This window comes from Delphinapterus leucas, chromosome 3 (assembly GCF_059928025.1).
Source record: "Delphinapterus leucas isolate spDelLeu-1000000601 "Yukka" chromosome 3, BTC_Dleu_Yukka2, whole genome shotgun sequence".
Taxonomy (NCBI): Eukaryota; Metazoa; Chordata; class Mammalia; order Artiodactyla; family Monodontidae; genus Delphinapterus; species Delphinapterus leucas.
The window spans coordinates 129,065,095-129,088,309 of NC_143131.1; the positions used below are offsets into that span (position 1 = coordinate 129,065,095).

Sequence of the window (23,215 nt, forward strand, 5' to 3'; positions counted from 1 at the left end):
TGATGGATAAAAATTGTTTTAGAAATACTGCAGCAAACTTATTTTCCTAGCCTAAGAATAAAATAAATTTTTGGCAGTGTTTAACAGAAAAGTAAAACTTAATGCTTTATTTATCTTTTTTTAAAGAGAGCAGAAATTTTTATATCTGACATAGCATAAACGTACCTAAAATTATTGTAGCTTCGTGATGCATGTTTTAAAAGTTAAGATATTAAGATGTGCACGTCATTTGGTTTTACAGTTTAATTGGGCCAGTTACATTCTGTGGGCACACAGGTGACTCTGTGGCATTCATGAGTAGACCACTGCAGTCATCAAGTCAACCTAGAAGTTCACTAAAAAGTAGTTTTACATTAAGTGCTTGGGCTTCCGTAGTCCAAGGTACTCTAGAAAAATTCTTTTTTTTTTTTTTCCTCTGCGGTACGCAGACCTTTCACTATCGTGGCCTCTCCCGCTGCACAGGCTCCGGACGCGCAGGCCCAGCGGCCATGGCCCATGGGCCCAGCCGCGGAAGCCCCGCGGCACGCGGGATCCTCCCGGACCGGGGCATGAACCCGCGCCCCCTGCATCGGCAGGCGGACTCCCAACCACTGTGCCACCAGGGAAGCCCTAGAAAAATTGTTATTCTCTCAGGAGATAATCCTCTTTTTACTTTGCTAGCAAAATAGTTAAATAGTCTTCTGGGTGACAGAAAATGGTGGGATGTAGAAATGTTTTCTTTCACTATAGTTAATGGTTATAATAGTAAAAGTAATAGTAACAGCTAACATTCATTGCTTACTGCCAGACACTTAATTCTTGCAGTTATAATTTTAATTTTAAAGATTAAAGAACTGAGGGCACCAGAGAGATCGTTAGTAGCTCAGGAGCACAAGTAGTGGTAGAATTTTGCCCAGTGAGAATTGGTCAGAGAAAATTTGAAGGTTTCCTTTTGTTGCATCTCAAATACTCATTCACTGTTTTAAAATAGAGCACTCAGTTTCAGAGTTCATTTGTTACACATTGCTGGTCTTAGATTTACCAGTTCAGTTAGAACTGGTAAAGTGAAGGTAGTGTTTACTATCTTTGCTTCCTTAAGTATTTCTAAGTGGCCAAGTTTTTCTTTACTTCTTGAGGTCAAGAACTGTTCTGTTCTTCCCCTTTCCCTAAACTAGGACTTTTTCAGTATTTCTTGAAAAAATTTTTAAGGGGAAGTATAATTTTTAAAACGTATTTTTCTTGTCCCCTTTGTGGAGTACAATTTTGGCATATTATGACATTCAGAATATTACAAACTTGGATATAAAATTAATGGAAAGTAAACTTTAGTGGAAGTGAGTGATTTCCTCCTTCCCCCTGTATTCTTCCTAGGTCCTGTTTCTTTCATCACTGATCTTTCTAGACCACAATGATTTAATTTTATATCATTTTTTAGGAATATTACTTTTGAGTGATTTGTAATATATACCCCAAAAGGTTTATCCTGTAGATCTGACAGCAGTGTTGCAAGGGAGTGATCTCCAAATTGGAATTACTTGGAACGTTTAATGAACTTACTTTGTCTTGGGAGAGTGGCATGTATCTTTTAGGAAGTCTTCCAGTCTTCACATCAGCATGGGGAAGGGGGAATTGCTGTTGATAATTAAAATAATAAGACTATCTAGTTTGTCTCTTATTTCTGATTTTGGTACATGCTTCATAGTCCAACCAATAATGTATCCGTTGGCATATGATGTTATATAAGGAACAGCCAGAATCCATAGTATTATAAATTTGTAAAACCTCTTCTAAAAGGACACAGTGTTTCAGGAGTATTTAATAAATGAGGGAGGATCTCATGTATTTTTAGCATGTATTTTCATTGGTATGCGTAGTTTCTAATTGTCATAGTGGATCAGTAACGTAAAACATCAGCTTTTCTGAGATGATGCCATTTGATTTTGTTTACTTTCATTATTTTAGATTTGACAGAATTGAGAGTTCTCATGAACGAGGGTGAGATTAAAGACTTTATTCTCAGGAGGGTATGATGTTAGTTTACATATTTCTCATAGCTTCTGTTTTATGTTTGGACCAGAAATAAAGGTGGAGATTTCAGGGTGGTGATTTACCAAATAAAATTTTTCTAATGAGAATTGATTGAGTCTATTTGTATAGACTGAATCTTTTGGGCTCAAATTGCCAAAATTTTCTGCATTTTCTTTTTTACTGGGAATGATGATCAAATAGACAAGGTTATTCCCAAAACTTTCAGTGTATGGTCTTAGATTACTGAAGAACTTCCGTAAACATTTTGTAGTCACTGGTGCTATTGGGTGGTTCAGTACTCTTAATTATTCTAAGACATTTTATGTTGTCTTCAGGATTTTTTTTTTAATGTGGAAGCATTTTTATTTAGATTTTTTGAGGCATAATTTACAAACCACAAAATTATAGAATTTAAGGGTTCAGTTTGAAAAGTTTTTTAGTTGTATACGGATAGCCATCACCCAAATGCATACAGTCCTCTCACCCCAGCCAGTTCCCTTCCAGTCCTTCCCAGTCTGTTCCCTGTCAGGCAGCTTCTGTTTTTTAAGCATGGTAGCTTAGTTTTCTCTTTGGCCTTTTCTTAATCATTGGGAAAAAAAATGTATTTACGGCCATAATCTGAATTCTGGACAACCTGATAGTTCAGTCTGACAAATGGATGATCAGAAGTCTGTTTTGCTTGTATAAAATTCTAATCTCCACTTGTGTTGAGAATGATGAATGAAAGAAAGCTTTTTATTCCTGAGTGTGTCAGACACTCTTAAGTTTTAGGGCTAGAAAGTTGCATAAGAAATTGTCTCTACTCGTAAGAAACTTTATGACTTCAAAGAAGCTTGTAGCCTTCTTTCAAAATGTTATTTTTATCTGACCATGACTTACGTAGAATTCTTGACGCTTTTGGCTATTTTAAGAATCAGTCCTTTTTTTTTTTAAATATTGAAGCAATATGGTTTCTTTTCACTAAAATGCTATGTGTATTTACACACATGGAATATTATTTTTTTCTTTTTTCTCAATTATTGAGATATAATTGACAGAAAGATTATTTTTAAATACTGCTACCATTTCCCTCGAGCTGATTGGTTGATATTTATTATAGAAGAGCTTAAAGGAGAGACTTGAGCTGGAGTTTCCACCTTAATGGAACCATAGTGTGAATATAAGCCTTGGGAGTGTGCAAGGCTATTTGAGGTAATCCTGGAATAAAGTACCATCTGTTTGGAACATTTTAAAATGCTAATTGAGAACCTAGTTTGCAAAATATTCAGTTATATTAAACTGTTAAACTAATAAAGAAACTCGGTTAATAATACGGATTTCTCTGACAAGCTTCAGAAGTATAACAGTTAAAGAAAAAATTCACAAATGAGGTAAAGATCAATTTACTGTATAAATATGTTAACTTTCTTGGCTTTATGGCAATGACCTGAAGTAAAACACTGATGATAATGGTAATCAAACTAAGTTGTTTTTTTTTTAATTTGAATTATCTAGATAATCTCAAAGGGAAAGGAGAAGTTCCAGATGTGGTCTTAAGTTTTTATTTTTCTTACCTTTGATATATAACCTGGAGGATTTTCATCATTTTTCATGGAAAGATTGGATGTGGGAAGCAATATTTGATAAAATATTATTTAGAAATTTATATTATAATGAGACTACTTGACAGTATCAAAGGATGCAGTTAGGTTGATGTTATTAGTCTAGTTTCTTAGATCCTGGTGAAACAAGTAATAAATAAATGGTCTAGGTATTCAAGAATAATGCAGTCATGCACTAGATGAGGATAATCATCTCTACAGATGGCTTGTACAGGAATTGACCAACCAAACTCGATCCATTTTGCCCATTCTTTAGGAAAACTGAAATACAATTTCTCTCATTTTTCCTTTATACTGTAGTTAATTATACATACCTCTGTTTGCCTTTATGTTTATAAAGTTCGGGATGATTTTATCTCCTCAAATGAAAACTTGGATTATCTCATGCCAAATATTTTTTTGAAAGGGTTTTTAAAAAAATAATAACTGACAGTAATTGAGAACTTACTGTGTGCCAGGTGCCTTAACACTCCAACATACTTTAAGTCATAATTTTGAGGTGGTAGGGATTATTTTGTTGAGTAAAAACATTATTTGTTACTCTTTGCCTATTTTTTTTCATTTTAGAATTTCTTTTCATTTTTAAAGGGAGTAAAAATTTCTCTGATTTAGTTTGACTAAAAATGTGATAGTATGTGTTTATATTGTCAAATATATATTTATCACCCTTGAACCTAATATTGCCATAGTAATATGTTGTAATATTACAAGTGGACCATGCTTAATTGATTTTATTGGCTTGGGAAAGTTATGATAGGATGCATGTTGGCAATATGTACCTTTGAAGTTCTTATATTAAGTTTAAGGAAATTGAATATTGGGAATAATGATGAATTAATTCTTCGTAGTGATTTTTTTCCCCCATAGCATTTATCTGATTACAGTAAATTTGAATATATAAAACCTCACTGGTCTGTGTGGGTTTTGTTTCTTATAGTGTTTATTCCTTTTAAAAACCAAGAATTGCTTTTTTTTTTTTTGGCAGTACGCGGGCCTCTCACTGTTGTGGCCTCTCCCATCGCGGAGCACAGGCTCTGGACGCCCGGGCTCAGTGGCCATGGCTCATGGGCCCAGCCGCTCCGTGGCATGTGGGATCTTTCCAGACCAGGGCACAAACCCGCGTCCTCTGCATCGACAGGTGGACTCTCAACCACTGCGCCACCAGGGAAGCCCCAAGAATTGCTGAAGTGATCTTGTTGGTCAATGAGTCCGTCTCAGCTAAATGATTCAGTCTTCTCCCCTGACCCTTTCTCCCCTTGTACTTGATCTTTCAGGTTGAACATATTTGACTTTTTTTTTCCAGGTTGAATTGACCAAAGCAATGGTTATGGAGAAGCCTAGTCCCCTGCTGGTCGGGCGGGAATTTGTGAGACAGTATTACACACTGTTGAACCAGGCTCCAGACATGCTACACAGGTGAGACCTTTCTTTTCCTGAGCATCATCTAATGCTGCGTTTTAGTGTGTGGGAACTAATCCTTAAGATTCTCTTATTCATCATGCACCTTCTAGGGTTACTGCATAAAAGTGCTTTGTAAGTACCAAAAAGTGATGGTAGTTCAAATTATGTAATAGTAGAATATACAAATATTATTTAAAAATTAGTCTAAGTTACCTATACATTATCAGAAAAGTAATGCTTGATAATGTAAACGTATAATAATTGTGCTCTTGATTTTGTTTGCCGTTTTGCTGTTTTTGGTGAATCACGAATTATTTAGTAAGAATGTATTGAAGAAGATGCAAGAGTGTTCCTGTAATGACATACTTTTGTGTTGATATGCTAACGGTTTTTCTATGTAGGTGCAAATTTTTTTATCAAACTGTGTTTTAGCTTTTTTACTTGATAATCTGTGATCATCTTACAAGGGTAGTACATGTATCACAGTAATTTTGTTACCCATGAGGTTTTATTTTCCAGAGGTGTAATGTATGTTTTAATCCCCTAATGATGAATATGTAAGTTGCTTCCATTATTTCCTCTTACAAATAGTGCTGCATTATACAAAGCTCTTAAGTTTGTTTATGTAGACTTATTAGAATATTTTTTAGAAATTCTAAAATGTGTATTTGTTGGACCAGAACGATTTTTTCTTCTATATCTTGCCAGTTTGCATATTGGATACCACATGATTATTAGGTGAAAGAGAATGTTTTTAAAATTCATTTTGAGTCCTTGTTCTGAAAATGGAAAGAATCACTTGTGTTTTGTTTTTTTTTAAGGCTTTAGAATTTCCAAAACACTTTTACCTTTTTCTTCTTGATCTTTATAAAAACCTCTTAGTAAGGCATTGTAGGATAGTTAACTTCATTTTACAGATAAAGACACTAAGGGGTTAAAAATTTGTTGGTAGTCACACACCTATTAAGTGATAGAACAAGTCCTAAACCTTTCTTTCCCCCTCTTTTGTTGTTCTTTTTGTCAATTGTATTCTGTGCCTTTAGAAGTTACATACATTTGGAATTTAAAGTGGAGCAGCAGTTGAAACAAACTAACCAAATACATTTCTTCTCAATATTGTTATTTACTGGTTCTAACACATCTGTTTTTCACATTTCATCTCTGAGGTACATTTTAGATACAATGAAAAGTGGATTAGCCAGCAGTGAACTGATTCTGGCTGATGTGCAGCCTTTTAATAACTTTGCAAGTTGAAAGGTACTTTTGAGATCCTTAAGGCCCCAGATCTGTCCCTTTTTTGGAGGAAAAAACAATCAGTATGTAGAATGACATGTATGGGCTTATTTGTGAAAAATTGTTAATTTGGAGTACAAGTGTCAAGAAATCCTAAAAGTGATTATCCCCAAGTTAGGGTATTTTCTCTGTGTCTGTGTGTGTGTTGGGGTGGGGTATTGTTGGCGCTTCCCTAATTCAGTATTGTTGTAATGAAAACAAGACAATTTTGAGGATATAGGTGAATTAAAGCTATGAAGATTTAAGTCTGAAGCTCTTAATGCATCAGCAAAAATTGTTAAAACTACTCCTAAGACCTATCTGCCTGAGTTACTGGGTTTTTAATGGGAACTCATCACGTGCATTCTCAGATATAAAAGGACTCTCTAAGTCGGTAGAGAGTATAGATGTCCTCTTGTATATCAGGACTACCTGTGGTCTCCTTGAGTGAAAACAGGAACTTTTATTTTAAGGTGCCTTCCTGACGTGAACTACAAGATCCTTCCCAACATGATCATCCTTTCCTGAGACCTGAAACTTGTGACTCATAAAAATTCCTTGACCATATTCATTCCCATTCAGCAAATGTTGTGACATGTAGGTGATGCATATATTATGATTGCATACAAAGATGAAAAAGAAAATACATTCCTGCCTCCAAGAATGTACTAGTCAGACAGATGGGTTCAAACATGAACAGTAAATACCTGGTCTTAGGATACTTGAAGATGACGAGTATCTTTCTGCTTTACAGATTTTATGGAAAGAACTCTTCTTATGTCCATGGGGGATTGGATTCGAATGGAAAGCCAGCAGATGCAGTCTATGGACAGAAAGTAAGCAAAACAAGCTTCGTGTAGGCTGTTGAGCAGCTAGAAAATAACCCATAGAATTGAGGCGGATACATGCTTGATACGTTTGTTGATATTTAAAGATGAAATTTCTCAACTTCTGTTTAGAAATTTAGGTATTCAGTAACTACTTGGTTTATATGATAATCATTGAAAAGCTTATAGTGTCACTTTGTTCATTTTGTATGATATATTCTGAAGTTCTTTTATGTTGGAAGATGATAGGTTTTAGCATGGGGGTCATCTATTGTAAACATTTTAGTTATGTTAATTAAGGACAATAATTTTAATAATTAAGGTTAAGGTGTCATTGGGAATATACTATATTAAGACAAATTACAGTGGGGTCTGTGTAGTTTGTAATTTAAATGTGCACAGGTAAATGCTCTGTCTTTGTTGTGTTAGAAAGTTTTTTGTTGTTCTTGGAGATTCTGCATTCTCTTTCTTCGATTCCTTAGGAAATCCATAGGAAAGTGATGTCACAAAATTTCACCAATTGCCACACTAAGATCCGTCATGTCGATGCTCATGCCACCCTGAATGATGGTGTGGTGGTCCAGGTGATGGGTTTGCTCTCTAATAACAACCAGGCTTTGAGGAGGTTCATGCAGACCTTTGTCCTTGCTCCTGAGGTATGAAAAAAATAACAATGAAAGGTTGTACATGTTTTTTTAAAAACTGTTCATTTTGAAGTTTTAAATATACAGAAAAGTTGAAATAATAGTGCAGAAGTACTCTTTCATATATCTTACCTAGAGCCACATTTGTCCACACATTTATAATTCTTTTTCTATTTACCTATCATTTTTAATTCTAAACTATTTTAAAAGTAAATTGGAGGACTTCTCTGGTGGCACAGCAGTTAAGAATCCACCTGCCAATGCAGGGGACATGGGTTCGATCCCTGGTCAGGAAGATCCCACGTGCCGCGGAGCAACTAAGCCCGTGCGCCACAACTACTGAGCCTGCACTCTAGAGCCCGCGAGCCACAAGTACTGAGCACATGTGCCACAGCTACTGAAGTCCGCACGCCTAGAGCCCGTGCTCCGCAACAAGAGAAGCCACCTCAGTGAAAAGCCCGCACACCACCACAAAGAGTAGTCCCCACTCACTGCAACTAGAGAAAGCCTGTGTGCAGCAACGAAGACCCAGCGCAGCCAAGATTAGATAAATAAATAAAATTAAAAAAAAAAAAAAGTAAATTGGAGGTATTATGCCCAGTCATCCTCCAGTACTTAAGTGAGCACTTCTTTTTTTTTTTTTTTGTGGTACGCGGGCCTCTCACTGTTGTGGCCTCTCCTGTTGCGGGGCACAGGCTCCGGACGCTCAGGCTCAGCGGCCATGGCTCACAGGCCTAGCCGCTCCGCGGCATGTGGGATCTTCCCGGACCGGGGCACGAGCCCATGTCCCCTGCATCAGCAGGCGGACTCTCAACCACTGCGCCACCAGGGAAGCCCGTGAGCACTTATTAAGAATAAGGACTTCTCTTCCATAACCATAGTACAGTTATCAAATTAGAGTATTTGTAATACAATTATCCATCTATAGTCCATATTTAAATTTTGGTTATTGTCCCAGTAATACAAAGAATAGTAATTTTTTTTTCCTTGTCCAAGATTCAGTTCAGGATTACACGTTGCATATAGCTGTCATGTCTCTTTAGACTCCTTTAATCAGCTATAATTCATTAATCTTTTGTTTTTCAAGACGTTGACATTTTTAAAGAGGACAATCAAATTACGTGTAGAATGCATCAGTTTGAATTGTCTGATATTTCCTTATAATTAGTTTTAGGTTATACATGTCTTTCAGTGCCTCACATTAGGTAGCACTTGATGTCATTTAGGCCCCTTATTAGAATTACTTAGTTAAGGTGATGGTCACCAGGTTTTGCCACTGTAAAGTTAGTGCTTTTACTTTTCTCATTAGTAAGTAAATTGTGGGTGCTTCTTTGAGACTGTGCGTATACTTTGTTCTTCATCAAACTTTCAGACGCTAGTTCTAGCGTTCATTGATTCTTGCCAGAATCAGTTGCTACTCTGATGGCTACAAATGGTGATCATCTAATTCTTTATTTATTAGTTGGCATTCTACTGTAAAGAACTTTGCCTTTTCTTCTATCTGTCATGGGGTCTTTATTTAATGGATTTAGTTAATTTTTTATTAATTTCCGAAGTGTCCTAGGACCTGCTAAGTGTGAACCCCTTCAAGCGGGTTTCTGTTTTTTTGTTTGTTTGTTTTGGGGTTTTTTTTGCAGCGGGGGGGCAGTTCGTGGCACAGATGTTTCAGGTTCACCTTGCACTCTCCCTGCTCCAGACACGACCCCAGTTCTGGAGTCAGCTGTTACTTCAAGGAGCCCTGTTTTTTTTTTTAGTTATCATGCTTTTCATGAAAAGACTACAGGCTTATGTTGATTAATTGCATTTGTACTGCCTTCTCGACTGGTCCAGAATGAACAGAGTAAGGAATCCTATCTGTGTGAGCGTGTGGAAGGGGCTCCAAGAGGACCTGCTGACTAAAAGTTTTCTCTAGCATTACTTGTCAGATACTTTTCTGTTGAAGGGTAGTGAATCTAAAATCCCTGTCATTTTTCTGTTTGAATATAAAATAACTCAGTTGTCTATTTGAAAAATTACATGAAGTCGTTTTAGTCATGATTTTTAGAGGAAGGCTTAGATTATCTATAGTGTTAAAATTGTTGATGGACTTCTAAATATTCAAGGAATCATGGGATGATTATTAATTATTCTAAATTTAGTTCTTTTTTGCCTTTAAAGAGGAAGATCTTAACATTACCATAGTATAATGGATTGTTACATAAACTGTCTCATTTAATATTCAAAGCTCTAAAGTATAAGTTGGTATCCTTCATTTTGCAGATGAAGAAACAGCCTTAGAAATTGAATGACTAGTAAATGACATAGTTGGATTTCAGTGTAGTTGTGTCCTATACCTAGTGTAGGCAAACCTTTTTAGCTACACGTTTGAGTGCTTGTGTCAATATTCTTGGATAGAGATTTAGCGAATTTTAAAATATCTGTTGCAATTGGTAATATGTATTTATTGTTCAAGAAATGATTTGAAGTCTGGGCTTTGGCATCTTAAATACTTAGAGTTTGTCAGTTTTGGATATTCACCTGGTGGTATTTTAAGCACACAGTATGTAATGTAAAGCAGGGATCCTTTCAGCCTTGACCTTATTGGCATTTGGGGCTGGGTGGCTGCTTGCTGTGGGGATGTCCTGTGCGGCGTAGGGTGTCTGGCAGCGTCCCTGCCATCTCCTCAGTAGTTGTCAGCTCTCCTCCTCACGGGAAACCTGAAATGTCTCCCAAAGTTGCCAAATGTCTCCTGGGGTGGGCAGTATTGCCTTTAGTTGAGAACGATGGTGTAGGGTGATGTGGAATTTTAAAAGTTTCCTGAATAAATGAAAACTTTCTGTTGGCATTGCAGGGCTCTGTTGCAAATAAGTTCTATGTTCATAATGATATCTTCAGATACCAAGATGAGGTCTTTGGTGGCTTTGTCACTGAGCCTCAGGAAGGTAAGTTACTTGTCTAAATTTTTTTGGATGGCATCAGATTGACCTGAAGAGAGTGTAGGTTTCTTGAATGTTTTCATAATTCTCTGTATCTTTCATTAGTAACTTTTGTCAAGGCATAAGAAGGGTTGGAGATTTTAACCTACTTGAGGCTGATAGGTTAGTCTACTTCACTGATATTGGTAGAAGACATCAAACTCCTAAATCAGAAGTAGACAGGTTATTATAGCAACAATAGTAGCATCTTAGCCATAGTTTCCGTGGGACACTGCAGAAGTTTAGATGATACCTGCAGTGCAGTGGGGTGCATTACTAGAGTGGAACCTAAGTTTCAGCAACCAAAACCTTATAATGGGGCAGCAAACATGCCTGCCCGTTGCTCTGGAGAGAGACGCTGTTTTCCGAGAGTGTTGCTGTATAAATATTCTTAAAAGGTAGTCTGGAACAAAGATTAGCCATTGCCTCAGTTGTAAGATATGCAGAAACACAGCTACCCATGGAGAATTGTCTCTAAATGCTAAGAGTAATTAGTATTTTAGTGTTTTCTGTATGACTCAGAATTCTAAGTGCTTTGTATTTATTGTATAATACAACAGCCTTACAGATAAGTATTTTAGGAACTATTGTTTCCTTTTAGTAAATTAGGGCACTGAAATGCACGGAGGTCATTTGCCTGATGTCATATAGCTAGTTAGGTGGTAGAACCTTCGTTGGATTACTGGCAATATGACCTCAGACTCCATGCTTGTAACCCAAACATTACGATGGCCTTAATTCTGTCCTTAAAGCCTACGTCATGATTTTACCCAATTTTCTTTATCTTTTTATGTATCTGTACTGTTCTTATTTCATTGCCTTTTTTATCATGATGAACATTGTGCAAGTGAATATATTTGTGAGTTAAGTGAGCACAAATATGTTAAATTTCTTTTCTCATTTAGAATCTGAAGAAGAAGTAGAGGAACCTGAAGAAAGACAGCAGACACCTGAGGTGGTACCTGATGATTCTGGAACTTTCTATGATCAAACTGTCAGGTAAGGAAAACTTTGTTCATCTGTCCAGAGCTGCATGAGAATTTGAGTTGTTAGTCTTTCTGTTTGTTGGAGGGCAGCCATAATGCTCAGAATTATCTCAGAAAATAGTGATAATTTCCCAGAAGAAAGGTTTTGCTTTTGGTATGTAACATAAATATATAACTTGTTTACTATAGATTGTAGTCTGAGGACTACTTAAATAGTATCCATCAGTTGCTTTTCGGTTATCAAGTATTTAATACATCAAGGCATAGCTTTAAGTGCTTTTTTTGAGATGCAAGGTGTACAAGGACTTAGACATAAATTGACAAAAATTCAGACATGAGTTAAGTAACAATAAAGAACTTCATTTATTAGCTCAGGCAAATGTGTGACTGTGTCTTAGGTTTTTTTTAATCTGCAACTGGAACAGAAATATGTTGGATAGCAATATAAATTAATATTTACTTGTTGCCCTGTGATACCCTTAATGTTAATATTCAGTGCTTAAAGGATACTTTCAAATGTGTCTCAAGGTGTGGTGATGGGACTGACTTTACTCACCTGGGTTGCTGGTTGAAAATGAAGATTTGTTGTCCGACCACAAACTTACCAAATTAGAATTTCCGGTGGGGGGAAGCATCTGCAGATTGTTAAAGTGACTTATGTGGAAGTTTAAGAACTATTCTGAATCACAACTGATGGTTTTTTTTTCCCTCCAAAATTCCTTGTGTGTTTTTGTGAGAAAAAATTTTGATACTAAAAACCACATAACATAAAATTTACCTTAACCATTTTTAAGTGTACTTTATAGTAGTGTTAAGTATATGCACGATTATGCAGCAGAATCTCTAGAAATTTTTATCTTGAAAAAACTGAAACTGTACCTTTCCACCTCCCCATAGCCTATTAGAGTTTTGTGATATGTGATAGGTAAATTGTAATAATTTTGGGATTCTGAGAAACACTGCTCTGGTTCATTTTGATCTGTTTGATGCATTTGCTTAATCAGAATTTAGCAAATCTGACTGCAGTTAAGATTTGCTCACTGAGGGCTTTTCTAAAAAGTTGTCTTGTTTTAATACACAAATACATAATTCTTAGATCTTTTTGGGGAGGAGAGAGCTATGTTTTTTAGGTTCAGGTCTCTAGGAATTTCTTGCTAAATCAACGGAAGCAGAATGATATTTCTCAAATTTTACCATGAAAGCAATGACTTAGAAGAACATTTAGAAGAACCTGTTGCTGAACCAGAGCCTGATCCTGAACCAGAGCCAGAGCAAGAACCTGTGTCTGAAGTCCAAGAGGAAAAGTCTGAGCCAGTATTGGAAGAAACTGCTCCTGAGGATGCTCAGAAGAGTTCTTCTCCAGCGCCTGCAGACATAGCCCAGACAGTGCAGGAGGACTTGAGAGTATGCAATGTGTCTTCATTTTTATTCCACTTCTATTTTTAAAAATCTCTCTTCTTCTTTATTGTTGCTTGGTTGCCTTTTGTAGGTACATTTTCATATTGGTTGTTTAGGGAAATTTCTTCCATATTGAGCCATACCTCAGATAAGAAGTAAGATGCATATTGCTTTCTAAAATCAAAAGTAGTTTTTTCCCTCCTCTAAGGAAACTTGAATACTTTTTAGGCCAGAAATTTCAGGTGCTATTTTATCACTGCATCAACAAACCTTCTTTTTAATATTACATCTTTCAAATTGCAGATTATTGTGTGCTTGTTAAACAAGTGATAGTCTATCTTTGAAAAATAACATGGCACAACAGACTTTTCCTGCCCTTTTCTATGAAATCTAATTGAGGACAACTTTACAGTACAAGTAGAAACAAATTGCTCAAGTATAACTACTTTTCTAATCAGAATACCTGATTTGAAAAGTTTGAAGATTTTCAGTTACTGTCCCTGAGTCACATCAAGATGATAACTGAACTAACAGAACCTTTACAGTTGATGCTCCTTGAAGGAATATGTTTTAGTGCTGTATTTATGGGGCCAGGGTTCTTGTGATGCCGTTTCTCTAACAGTTATTTCAAGTGTCTTTGCGTTAGGCATTGTTCTAGGTATGGGAATTGTCAGTAAAGTAGATAGAGCTCTTGGTCTCTGGAAGCTTCTGGGTGAGTAGGAAAGAGAAATGGTGAAATCACTTTAGCTTGCAGGTGGAAAAGTAGGTTGGCTGGATTGAGAATGGATGACAACTTAGGTGGCTTAATTATAGTAGTTCTGGAGAGAGGTAATGACATCTTGGATTAGGGTCATGGCAGTGGAGATGGAGAAGAGATTTAAGATGTAAATAATAGGATTTGGTGATTTTGGTATTGATTGATATAACGCAAGAAGATTCTAAAGTTGGTGTAGTTGGGTTATAGATTGAGAGAATCATAGGAGGAAGAGCTGGTTTTGGAAGGAGAATTTTCTTTGATTCACAAACTTGAAATTATGTGGAAGTAGCCTCTCATACTTTGCTGATACTTGATTAGTCCTAAGGAATTTTAGTACTAAATTTTAAGTAGAGGGGAAACGGAATCTCAAGTTACTTATAAATTCCATCTTGCCTCTGAAAATGAGATGCGCGTGTAATAATACAAGAATTCAAAAGCTAATACCTTTTTTTAAAATAAAATTTATTTATTTATTTATTTTTTGCTGTGTTGAGTCTTCGTTGTGTGTCGTCTTTCTCTAGTCGCGGCAAGCGGGAGCTACTCTCGGTTGTGGTGCGTGGGCTTCTCATTGCGGTGGCTTCTCTTATTGCGGAGCACGGGCTCTGCATGCCCAGGCTTCAGTAGGTGTGGCTCGCAGGCTCTAGAGTGCAGGCTCAGTAGTTGTGGCACATGGGCTTAGTTGCTCCGAGGCATGTGGGATCTTCCTGGACCAGGGATCGAACCCATGTCCCCTGCATTGGTAGGTGGATTCTTAACCACTGCACCACCAGGGAAGCCCAAAAGCTAATACCTTTTATATTGTTGTGATAAGTAGTGTAATCAACTGATGTTGGTGTGTTCCCTTAGACCTTTTCTTGGGCATCTGTGACCAGTAAGAACCTTCCACCCAGTGGAGCTGTTCCAGTTACTGGGATACCACCTCATGTTGTTAAAGTACCAGCTTCACAGGTGAGTTTCTAATTAAGCTTGCATATTAGGCAAATTTACTTGTATTTTTGTGTAATGTGATTTCACAGAGGTTTAATGAATAAGGCAGAGGAGAAGGGTACAAGGTGATTTTTAAAAAAATTTTTTAATTTAATTTTATTTTTTTATACAGCAGGTTCTTATTAGTCATCAGTTTTATACACATCAATGTATACATGTCAATCCCAATCACCCAATTCATCACACCACCAGCCCCCGCCCCTGCTGCTTTTTCCCCTTGGTGTCCATACGTTTGTTCTCTACATCTGTGTTACAAGGTGATTTTTAATGTGGTTTTTTTTTTTTTTTTTTGTGAGAGAATGAGGGAATTGTCATTTTCTAGTTTAAACCTTATTGTTAGCTAGGATACTTCACAAGAATAAAAGGTAAGCTTGCTTTGTTCTTACACAAAAGTTAACGTTACACATTTTTTAGCCTCGTCCGGAGTCTAAGCCTGAATCTCAGATTCCACCGCAGAGGCCTCAGAGGGATCAAAGGGTGCGAGAACAGCGAATAAATGTTCCTCCCCAGAGGGGACCTAGACCAGGTGAGAGCTCAGAAGGGTGGCTTCTTTAGTCTGAGCCTGTTGAGGGTGAGAGCTTGTTTTGGGAGGGTAGTTGATGTTTGTGTGTACTTAGATTTTAAAAAATATGTTGTGGAGTTAATGGAATTGCCTGTATTTAGGGGTAGAGAGAACTGTTGAATGGAACAGTCATGTAAAGGTGTCCTCTTTCTCATTCCTTCCTGCTTTCGTTTCCTCTTCAGTCCGTGAGGCTGGTGAGCAAGGTGACGTTGAACCCCGAAGAATCGTGAGACACCCTGACAGTCACCAACTCTTTATTGGCAACCTGCCTCATGAGGTGGACAAATCAGAGCTTAAAGATTTTTTTCAAAGTAGGTTATTGAGTTTTAAATACTAGATTCATTTAATACAGTGCTATCCAATAGAAACAGATGACCCACATTTATAATTTTAAGTTTTGTAGTAACATTTTAAAAGGCAAAAAGAAACTGGATAATTTAATTTTAATATTTTATTTAACCCAGTGTATCTAAGACATCATCTTAATATGTACAAACATGAGATACTTTCCATCAGCCTATCCTAAGTCTTTGAAATCTGGTGTGTATGTTGCACGTAGGGCACATCTTATTTTGGAGTAGCCACAATTCACATGCTTTGTAACCATGTGTTACTAGTGGCTTTCATTGGACAGTGCGCGTGTAATACTTAAAGGAAATGTTCTAAGTTATTTGAGAATCTGTGTTCCACTTGCAGATTATGGGAATGTGGTAGAGCTGCGTATTAACAGCGGTGGGAAATTACCCAATTTTGGGTTCGTTGTGTTTGATGATTCTGAGCCTGTTCAGAAGGTGCTTAGCAACAGGGTAAGCAGTTTTTCATCTTGATTTTCTGTATCTTTGGTCTTTTAATGTATTCATCCTTAAAACTATGTCTTATATGTAAAGCGCAGTTTATTCCAACATGTCTGGGTAATATTTTCCATCATGTTTAACCATTATTAAAAGAACTGCCTGGGAGTTAGAAAAACAAAACTGCCATCTGAATAATGTACTTTTTGAATATGCGCATGATGGAGAATGAAATAACTATGGTAACCAATGCGCTGAGATTTATGCAGTTCCTTTCTTTGGTAGTGGCTCCTGGTGTAAGTGATGAATTAAATATTATGTTACTTTTAGCTAAGATATCTTAGAATCAGTTTGTTTAGCAGGTATATTTGTAGTCTTCATATATAACTGTTTCATATATAACTATGAGGAACTTCTTTTGTTCTATAAGTTGTCTGGGTTTGGAGTCACCCTACCTTAAGGCACTTTTATTAACAGTACTTTCTCTAATAATAGAGGGATTTGTAGAGTCAGAATCTTATTTCTGTGTTCTTAAAGAGACCTTTCCTGGGCTTCCCTGGTGGCACAGTGGTTGAGAGTCTGCCTGCCGATGCAGGGGACACGGGTTTGCGCCCCGGTCTGGGAAGATCCCACACGCCGTGGAGTAACTAAGCCCGTGTGCCACAACTACTGAGTCTGCGCTCTAGGGCCCGTGAGCCACAGCCACTGAGCCTGTGCACCACAACTACTGAGGCCTGTGCACCCTAGAGCCTGCGCGCTGCAGCAACTGAGCCCATGCGCCACAACTACTGAAGCCCGTTTGCTCTAGGGCCCATGTGCCACAACTACTGAGCCCGCGTGCTGCAACTACTGAAGCCCATGTGCCTAGAGCCTGTGCTCCACAGCAAGAGAACCCACTGGAATGAGAAGCCCGCACACTACAACGAAGAGTAGCCCCTGCTCTGTGCAACTAGCAAAAGCCTGCACACAGCCATGAAGATCCAGCGTGGCCAAAGACAGATTAACAAAACAAAACAAAAAATTTCATTAAAAAATAATACAGGGCTTCCCTGGTGGTGCAGTGGTTGAGAGTCCGCCTGCCGATGCAGGGGACATGGGTTCGTGCCCCGGTCCGGGAGGATCCCACGTGCCGCAGAGCGGCTGGGCCTGTGAGCCATGGCTGCTGAGCCTGCGCGTCTGGAGCCTGTGCTCCGCAGCGGGAGAGGCCACAACAGTGAGAGGCCTGCTACAGCAAAAAAAAAAAAAAAAAAAAAAAAAATACAGTGTGCAACTCATTGGCATTTAATACACATTGTTGTGCAACCATCACCTATCTAGTTGCAAAACATTTTCATCAAAAGTAAGTCCCTTACTCATTGAGCAGTTTTTCCCCATATCCTCTCTCCCCAGCCCCTGGCAACCACTAATCTGCTTTCAGTCTCTGCCATTTAAAACTTACACATTTTATTTACCATGTTAGTTAGAAATGTTGTAGATCATTATTTCCCAGAGGTTCTCCAGAACCTCTGATGTTCTCCAGAATGTTAATGGGTATATTACAAAGTTTAATGTTGTGGTCGTAACATTAAGTTAGCCTTAATCTGAAATGTGCATTGTCTGTCAAACTGTTGGACCACTACTTTTGTGAAGCATCTCCTGCAAAACCCTGAGAAGTGTGGAGAGAATATGGCTTATGTCACCCAGGACACAGAATACTGAACACAGAGATGTCCAGTAGGCTTTGTTGGTAAATCCACCATTGAGCATACAATAGACCCAGGGGCCACACTTTTTGGTGCAGCCTTGACTTTGTATTTTCTTAGATGGTATGATACTCCTGTGGGGCCAAACAAGGTCAGGCCCGATAGCTTGCTTCCAGTTAATTATCCAAGATGAGGGCTTTGGTGTTTCATTTAACCCCTGTGGGTAAGGCATGGCATCATTATGCATAGAAATTTTTGAGGTAAATTTCCTCAAAGTGGGCTGTATGTCTGCTACCTTTTTTCATTCAGATTGCTTCTATCCTTGTGATACCTCCATAGAGGTATCTTCCATAACTACCTTTTAAAATATCCGCAGTCCTAACCTCTCCTTATCTTTCAGACTTTAAATGATTTTATTTTTCCCATTGTATCTAGAACATTACCAGGAACAGCACTTCACATTAATGTGTGTGATTTATATGCTGTGTATATAAAAAAAATATATATATATAAATATTTGTAAATCTGTGTTAAAATACTTATAAATGTACAAATATAAGTATATATTTAATCAGAATTTAAAATTCACTTTAGAGTCAGAGCTCAAAAGAGGCTCCGCCGCCCCACCCCCATGCAGGTTTCCTTACATGCACTTTCAGATCATTCCTGTGAACTCTGGTGACTTCAGATGTAGCTTGCCTTTCCCTCACCTCACTGTATTGGTAGAAGTCTACCGTACTCCCTTCAGAATTTTTTTTAGACTTCTTTTTTTTTGTTTTGGTTTGTTCTTAATTTTTTAATATTTATTTATTTGGTTGCATCGGGTCTTAGTTGCGGCAGGCGGCCTCCTTAGTTGTGGCTTGCTGGCTCCTTAGTTGCAGCAGGCGGGCTCCTTAGTTGTGGCTGTCTGACTCCTTAGCTGTAGCATGCAAACTCTTGGTTGCGGCATGCATGTGGGATCTAGTTCCCTGACCAGGGATCGAACCCGGGCCCCCTGCATTGGGAGCGCAGAGTCTTAACCACTGCGCTACCAGGGAAACCCCCTTCAGTAATTTTTTATGAGTACAGAAATAGCTCGTAGAATATGACCGTGGTGTCTGACCATGCTGTGTTGGTTCAGAGCTCATGCTTTCCTGTCACAATGCCTTGGTTTACATTGCTCTTCTGTCTCTCACTAGCCTTGTGACCCGTGCAGTCTTGTTCCTTAACCTCCCTGGCGCATAGTTTGCTGGTCTCTATAAAATAGGTGTGCTAACAACCTTGAAAGGGTTGTTGTGAAGATTAAATGAGATAATAAAAGTGAAGTATATAGAATACTTCTCTGCATAGTAAGTACTGTTAGATATTTATTTTAAAAAATATTACAGTAGAAAACCACTGAGTACCAGCAAGGAGCGTAAATTGAGTTCATTGGAATCTTGAGTAACCCTTTGTTTGCTGTACTTCTCTTGGCAAAAAAGAAAGCCCAAGACATAGTGGGAAGTATCTTTTTTTTCCTGCACTAAGATCTGGTATCTTTATTATCTTCAGTATTTTCCCAAATTCTGTTCAGGCAAATAGCATTTTAAGATTATATTTAGGTGAAATTCATGATGTTTTTGAGACGTATATGTACTTTGCATAAACATGTGCAGCAAAGTCTTTCCACATTAGGTGATGATGGGATTTTATTCTAAGCCTCCCAATCCATGGAGAAGGTGGCAAGTTTTATTTATATTCTATTTATATAATTCTGTGGGAATATAAGATGTGCTTTAATAAGTACAAAGAGAGTTACTCTGCTGCACTCTTTAAATTGACTTTTTGACTTTTGAGCTAGCTTGCATACCTGCTTTTCCATGTATCTGTTAGTGGGAAAATTATGTGTTCTGAGTTTGAGACAAAAAACTGCACTGTGAGAACGTAGGTGATTTGTAAGCTGCTGGTTCCTTGTTTTGTCTTGGTTTTATAGCTTTGTTTTGTCTTTGGTAGTCAGTAGCCCATAAGCACTCTGTGTAAGTCTGTTCACCTTGGTTCTTACAGCCCATCATGTTCAGAGGTGAGGTCCGTCTGAATGTGGAAGAAAAGAAGACTCGAGCCGCCCGGGAAGGAGACCGCCGAGATAACCGCCTTCGGGGACCTGGAGGCCCTCGAGGTGGGCTGGGTGGTGGGATGAGAGGCCCACCCCGTGGAGGCATGGTGCAGAAACCAGGATTTGGAGTGGGAAGGGGCATTGCTCCAAGGCAGTGAATTGCTCTTCACCGATCTTCAGGCAGCAGTACAAACCCTAGCTCCCACAGAATGGTGATTTCTTCAGCCAACCTTTTGGTATCTTGGAATCTGATCCTAGTCTATGATAAACTGCTTAAGTTTGTACAATTCTACTTTTTGTGTTACTGGTGTGTGCTCCTTCCCCTCTCACCCCCACCCCTCCACCTTTTAGTCCTTCACTTCCAGTTTTGTGGAATGATATTTTAGGAAAAGTGGATTTTTAAAGAAGAAAAAAAAAAGACTGCGTTTCCTTGCTTTATTTGCATATAGACTGGATTTTTTTTTAACAGTTTCCCCAAAGGAATGTGTCTTGCTTATTACTGACATTTGGTATGTTTCATTCATTGGAATATTTCTTACTTATTTTCTACATGTTTCAAAAGCCTGTGAGAATTACAGGATTTGATAAACATTTTGAAGGCAGGAAGAACCCAAATTGTCTCTTCTTTGAGAGTCATAACTACCTTCTGGTGTGGAAAAATTGCCGTTGGAAAAATTGACAATTTAGATTCTCTCTGGTATGGTTAAAAACTGAATAAAAGGTGTTAGTAGAGTTTTTCTTTGGATACGTGATTGCAGAACAGTTCCAAAACCTGTTTTTACCATTGAAATTTAAACTGTGAGATAGGTTTTAAATGTCTAGAATGCAACTGATAAGCTTTTCTTGAACTGTTAGATTTTTTTTTTTGAAGTAGAGTTTTTTCATGTTTAATTTGTATTTGTTAAAAAAAAACCAAAAAGACCCAAAAAAAATTCAAAAATCTGAGTAACACAAAACCAGAGCAAAACTGTTGTGCCTTCTATTTATCTTTGATTCCAGTCTTGGCAATTGTTTAAAAGAAAAATAATAATAAAAAAAAATAAACTTAGATTTGTTCTATTAGGTTCAGAGTATGTTGGGAATTACAGAATCCCTCTTTCACCCTGTATGTCTTGTGTTCATTTGTTATGCCTTATTCTGAAATTGAGTCTCAAACTGGAATGCTTTTGAGGTCAGATGCCTCTGTAGAGGTCCTTTGACCTGAGTAGTTCAGCATTTATATTAAGTTTTATTTCAGTGTCTCTTCAGAATCCTAATCGTGGCCCGTAAGAAAGAATGTGACTTTAATATTGGACTTTGCTGGTGTGCTTGAGTGTGCACTAGTTTTTTTTCTTAAATCATAGCCTTATGGTAAATTTTCTATTTTGTTATGCTTCCCTTTTATTGGTGGGCATGCAGTGGGTGTTTCTTGGAAATGGCCAATTATTTTTTCTTTGTGGTACGTGGGCCTCTCACTGTTGTGGCCTCTCCCGTTGCGGAGCACAGGCTCCGGACGCGCAGGCTCAGCAGCCATGGCTCACGGGCCCAGCCGCTCCGTGGCATGTGGGATCTTCCCGGACCGGGGCATGAACCCGCGTCCCCTGCATCGGCAGGCGGACTCTCAACCACTGTGCCACCAGGGAAGCCCAGAAATGGCCAATTTTTATTAAAATGTTTCTGGAAGAAAATTTAATCTGGCAATATAGACTAATACTCGTTTTGCATAGTATATTACTGTTGAGTGCTCTTAGGGAGATGGGTGAAGGTTTTGTTTACACATTTGTGAAGCAAGCCTTTGCATGATAACTTGTCATTAATCGAAGGGCAATGAGCTTGTCAAGTTTAACTTATTTGTTTTCTTAACAGTATTCATCTTTAGGACTATTGTTTGAGGATAGAATATTAGTAGGAATAGGAATGTTTGTTTTGCTGTTACTGGGAAACTCTAGGTTTGCTGAAGGGTGTAGCCTTAATCTAAAATGAAGTTTGATGTTATCAGTTGACCCTCAGTACCTCAAATATTTGAAAATTGGCAACATTTCTTTCACATGAAGAAACTTTTATAACTGAGTCACATGGCTGTGTTTTGGGTCAGTTTAAATAACTAATTGGTAACCACTTCATTTGGCCCAGGCCAGTGATAATTGGAAGAAATTCAGCTTGTACTTTCGTAGCTTATATTAAGCTTGTGGTAGAAAGAAGAAAATTTAGCCTGAGTTATTTTTGAGAAAAAAATTAAGTTGCAGTAAGTGTTTGGTGATAAATTATAGATAACCTAGAAACCATTTTTCATAAGTGAATACTAAACCGTACATTTCAAAAAGTTCTTCCTCCTTAGAACAGAGCTTTAAGGGCACTAACTAGGTGCAGTGTTTCTCAACTTGGGGCTGTTACTATATCCTAGAGGACATGCAGAAATGTGTGGGATTTTTGGTGGGTTGGGGGTAGAGGGAGATGCATACCCTGCATCTAGGGTTTGCTGGCTGGGGGCCAGTGGTGCCAAGTGCCCTTTGAAAATGAAGCAACCCCATTGAGAACACAGGTAGTCCCAACTCCTATAATTCATGGTGGGTGGAATGGTGGACTAGGGCAACTGCAGTGAAAGTTGTCCTTCCTCTGAAATAGAGCCTCAGAAAAATAAACAAATTAGCAAGTAAATCTCTCTCAGGAATTATAGTAACAACTACTGTAAGTAATAATCTCAGCTTTCCTTTATCTGTACCAGTTGTGTGTGTGTTTTTTAATTTGGAGAGGTAGTAGCAATGTACTAGATGCTGCTTGTAATTTATTGCAGGGGATTGCTGCATAATTTCAGAAAAGAAAAGGTTGCTTCAATAATTTCAAGTTATCATAATTGGGATATTATGGTGTTTTGATTAGCATTGGACTTTATAAATAGGGTTTAGCGTCATGGTTAACACTATTAAGTATCCAGCTATCATCGATTACATTATTGCTGATGGAATAAACATGTCACCCTAAGATACACATATATTCACATATTTCACAGTTAGAAAGTGAAAATAAAATAGATTAGGGCAAGATTTTCTGTAGACAGCATCAACTCATCACATTCAACATAATTTTTCATCTGTAGGAATGGCCCAACATGCAGTTCTTTTCTGAGTTTAAAACCCTTCACCCATGAATATTTTAGCTATGTAAGACTAGTTTGGTTCAGTGGGTCTCTTTTAAGATCTGTTGAAAATAAATAGATCTTGGTTGTACAAAAATAATTTTGTTTGCTTTTATGCTGAGGTTGGGCTTTACTTGTGTCTCCTGTGTTCTCAACTTTT

The 23,215-nt window shown here is 37.9% G+C and overlaps 1 protein-coding gene across 3 annotated transcripts in view; it reads left to right on the forward strand.

The window, feature by feature from the left end:
- G3BP1 (G3BP stress granule assembly factor 1) overlaps positions 1-20,232 on the forward strand; it is a 30,281-nt gene extending 10,049 nt beyond the window's left edge. For all 3 annotated transcript variants that reach the window (XM_022590197.2, XM_022590196.3, XM_089909590.1), the window contains exons 2-12: positions 4,912-5,024; positions 7,036-7,117; positions 7,591-7,764; positions 10,583-10,673; positions 11,612-11,705; positions 12,895-13,096; positions 14,694-14,795; positions 15,249-15,360; positions 15,579-15,707; positions 16,093-16,202; positions 19,892-20,232. In XM_022590197.2, coding sequence (XP_022445905.1) covers positions 4,930-5,024; positions 7,036-7,117; positions 7,591-7,764; positions 10,583-10,673; positions 11,612-11,705; positions 12,895-13,096; positions 14,694-14,795; positions 15,249-15,360; positions 15,579-15,707; positions 16,093-16,202; positions 19,892-20,098 — 1,398 coding nt within the window. In that variant the 5' untranslated portion in view covers positions 4,912-4,929 and the 3' untranslated portion in view covers positions 20,099-20,232. The remainder of the gene's footprint in view (positions 1-4,911; positions 5,025-7,035; positions 7,118-7,590; positions 7,765-10,582; positions 10,674-11,611; positions 11,706-12,894; positions 13,097-14,693; positions 14,796-15,248; positions 15,361-15,578; positions 15,708-16,092; positions 16,203-19,891) is intronic.
- The last annotated feature ends 2,983 nt before the right edge of the window (positions 20,233-23,215 follow it).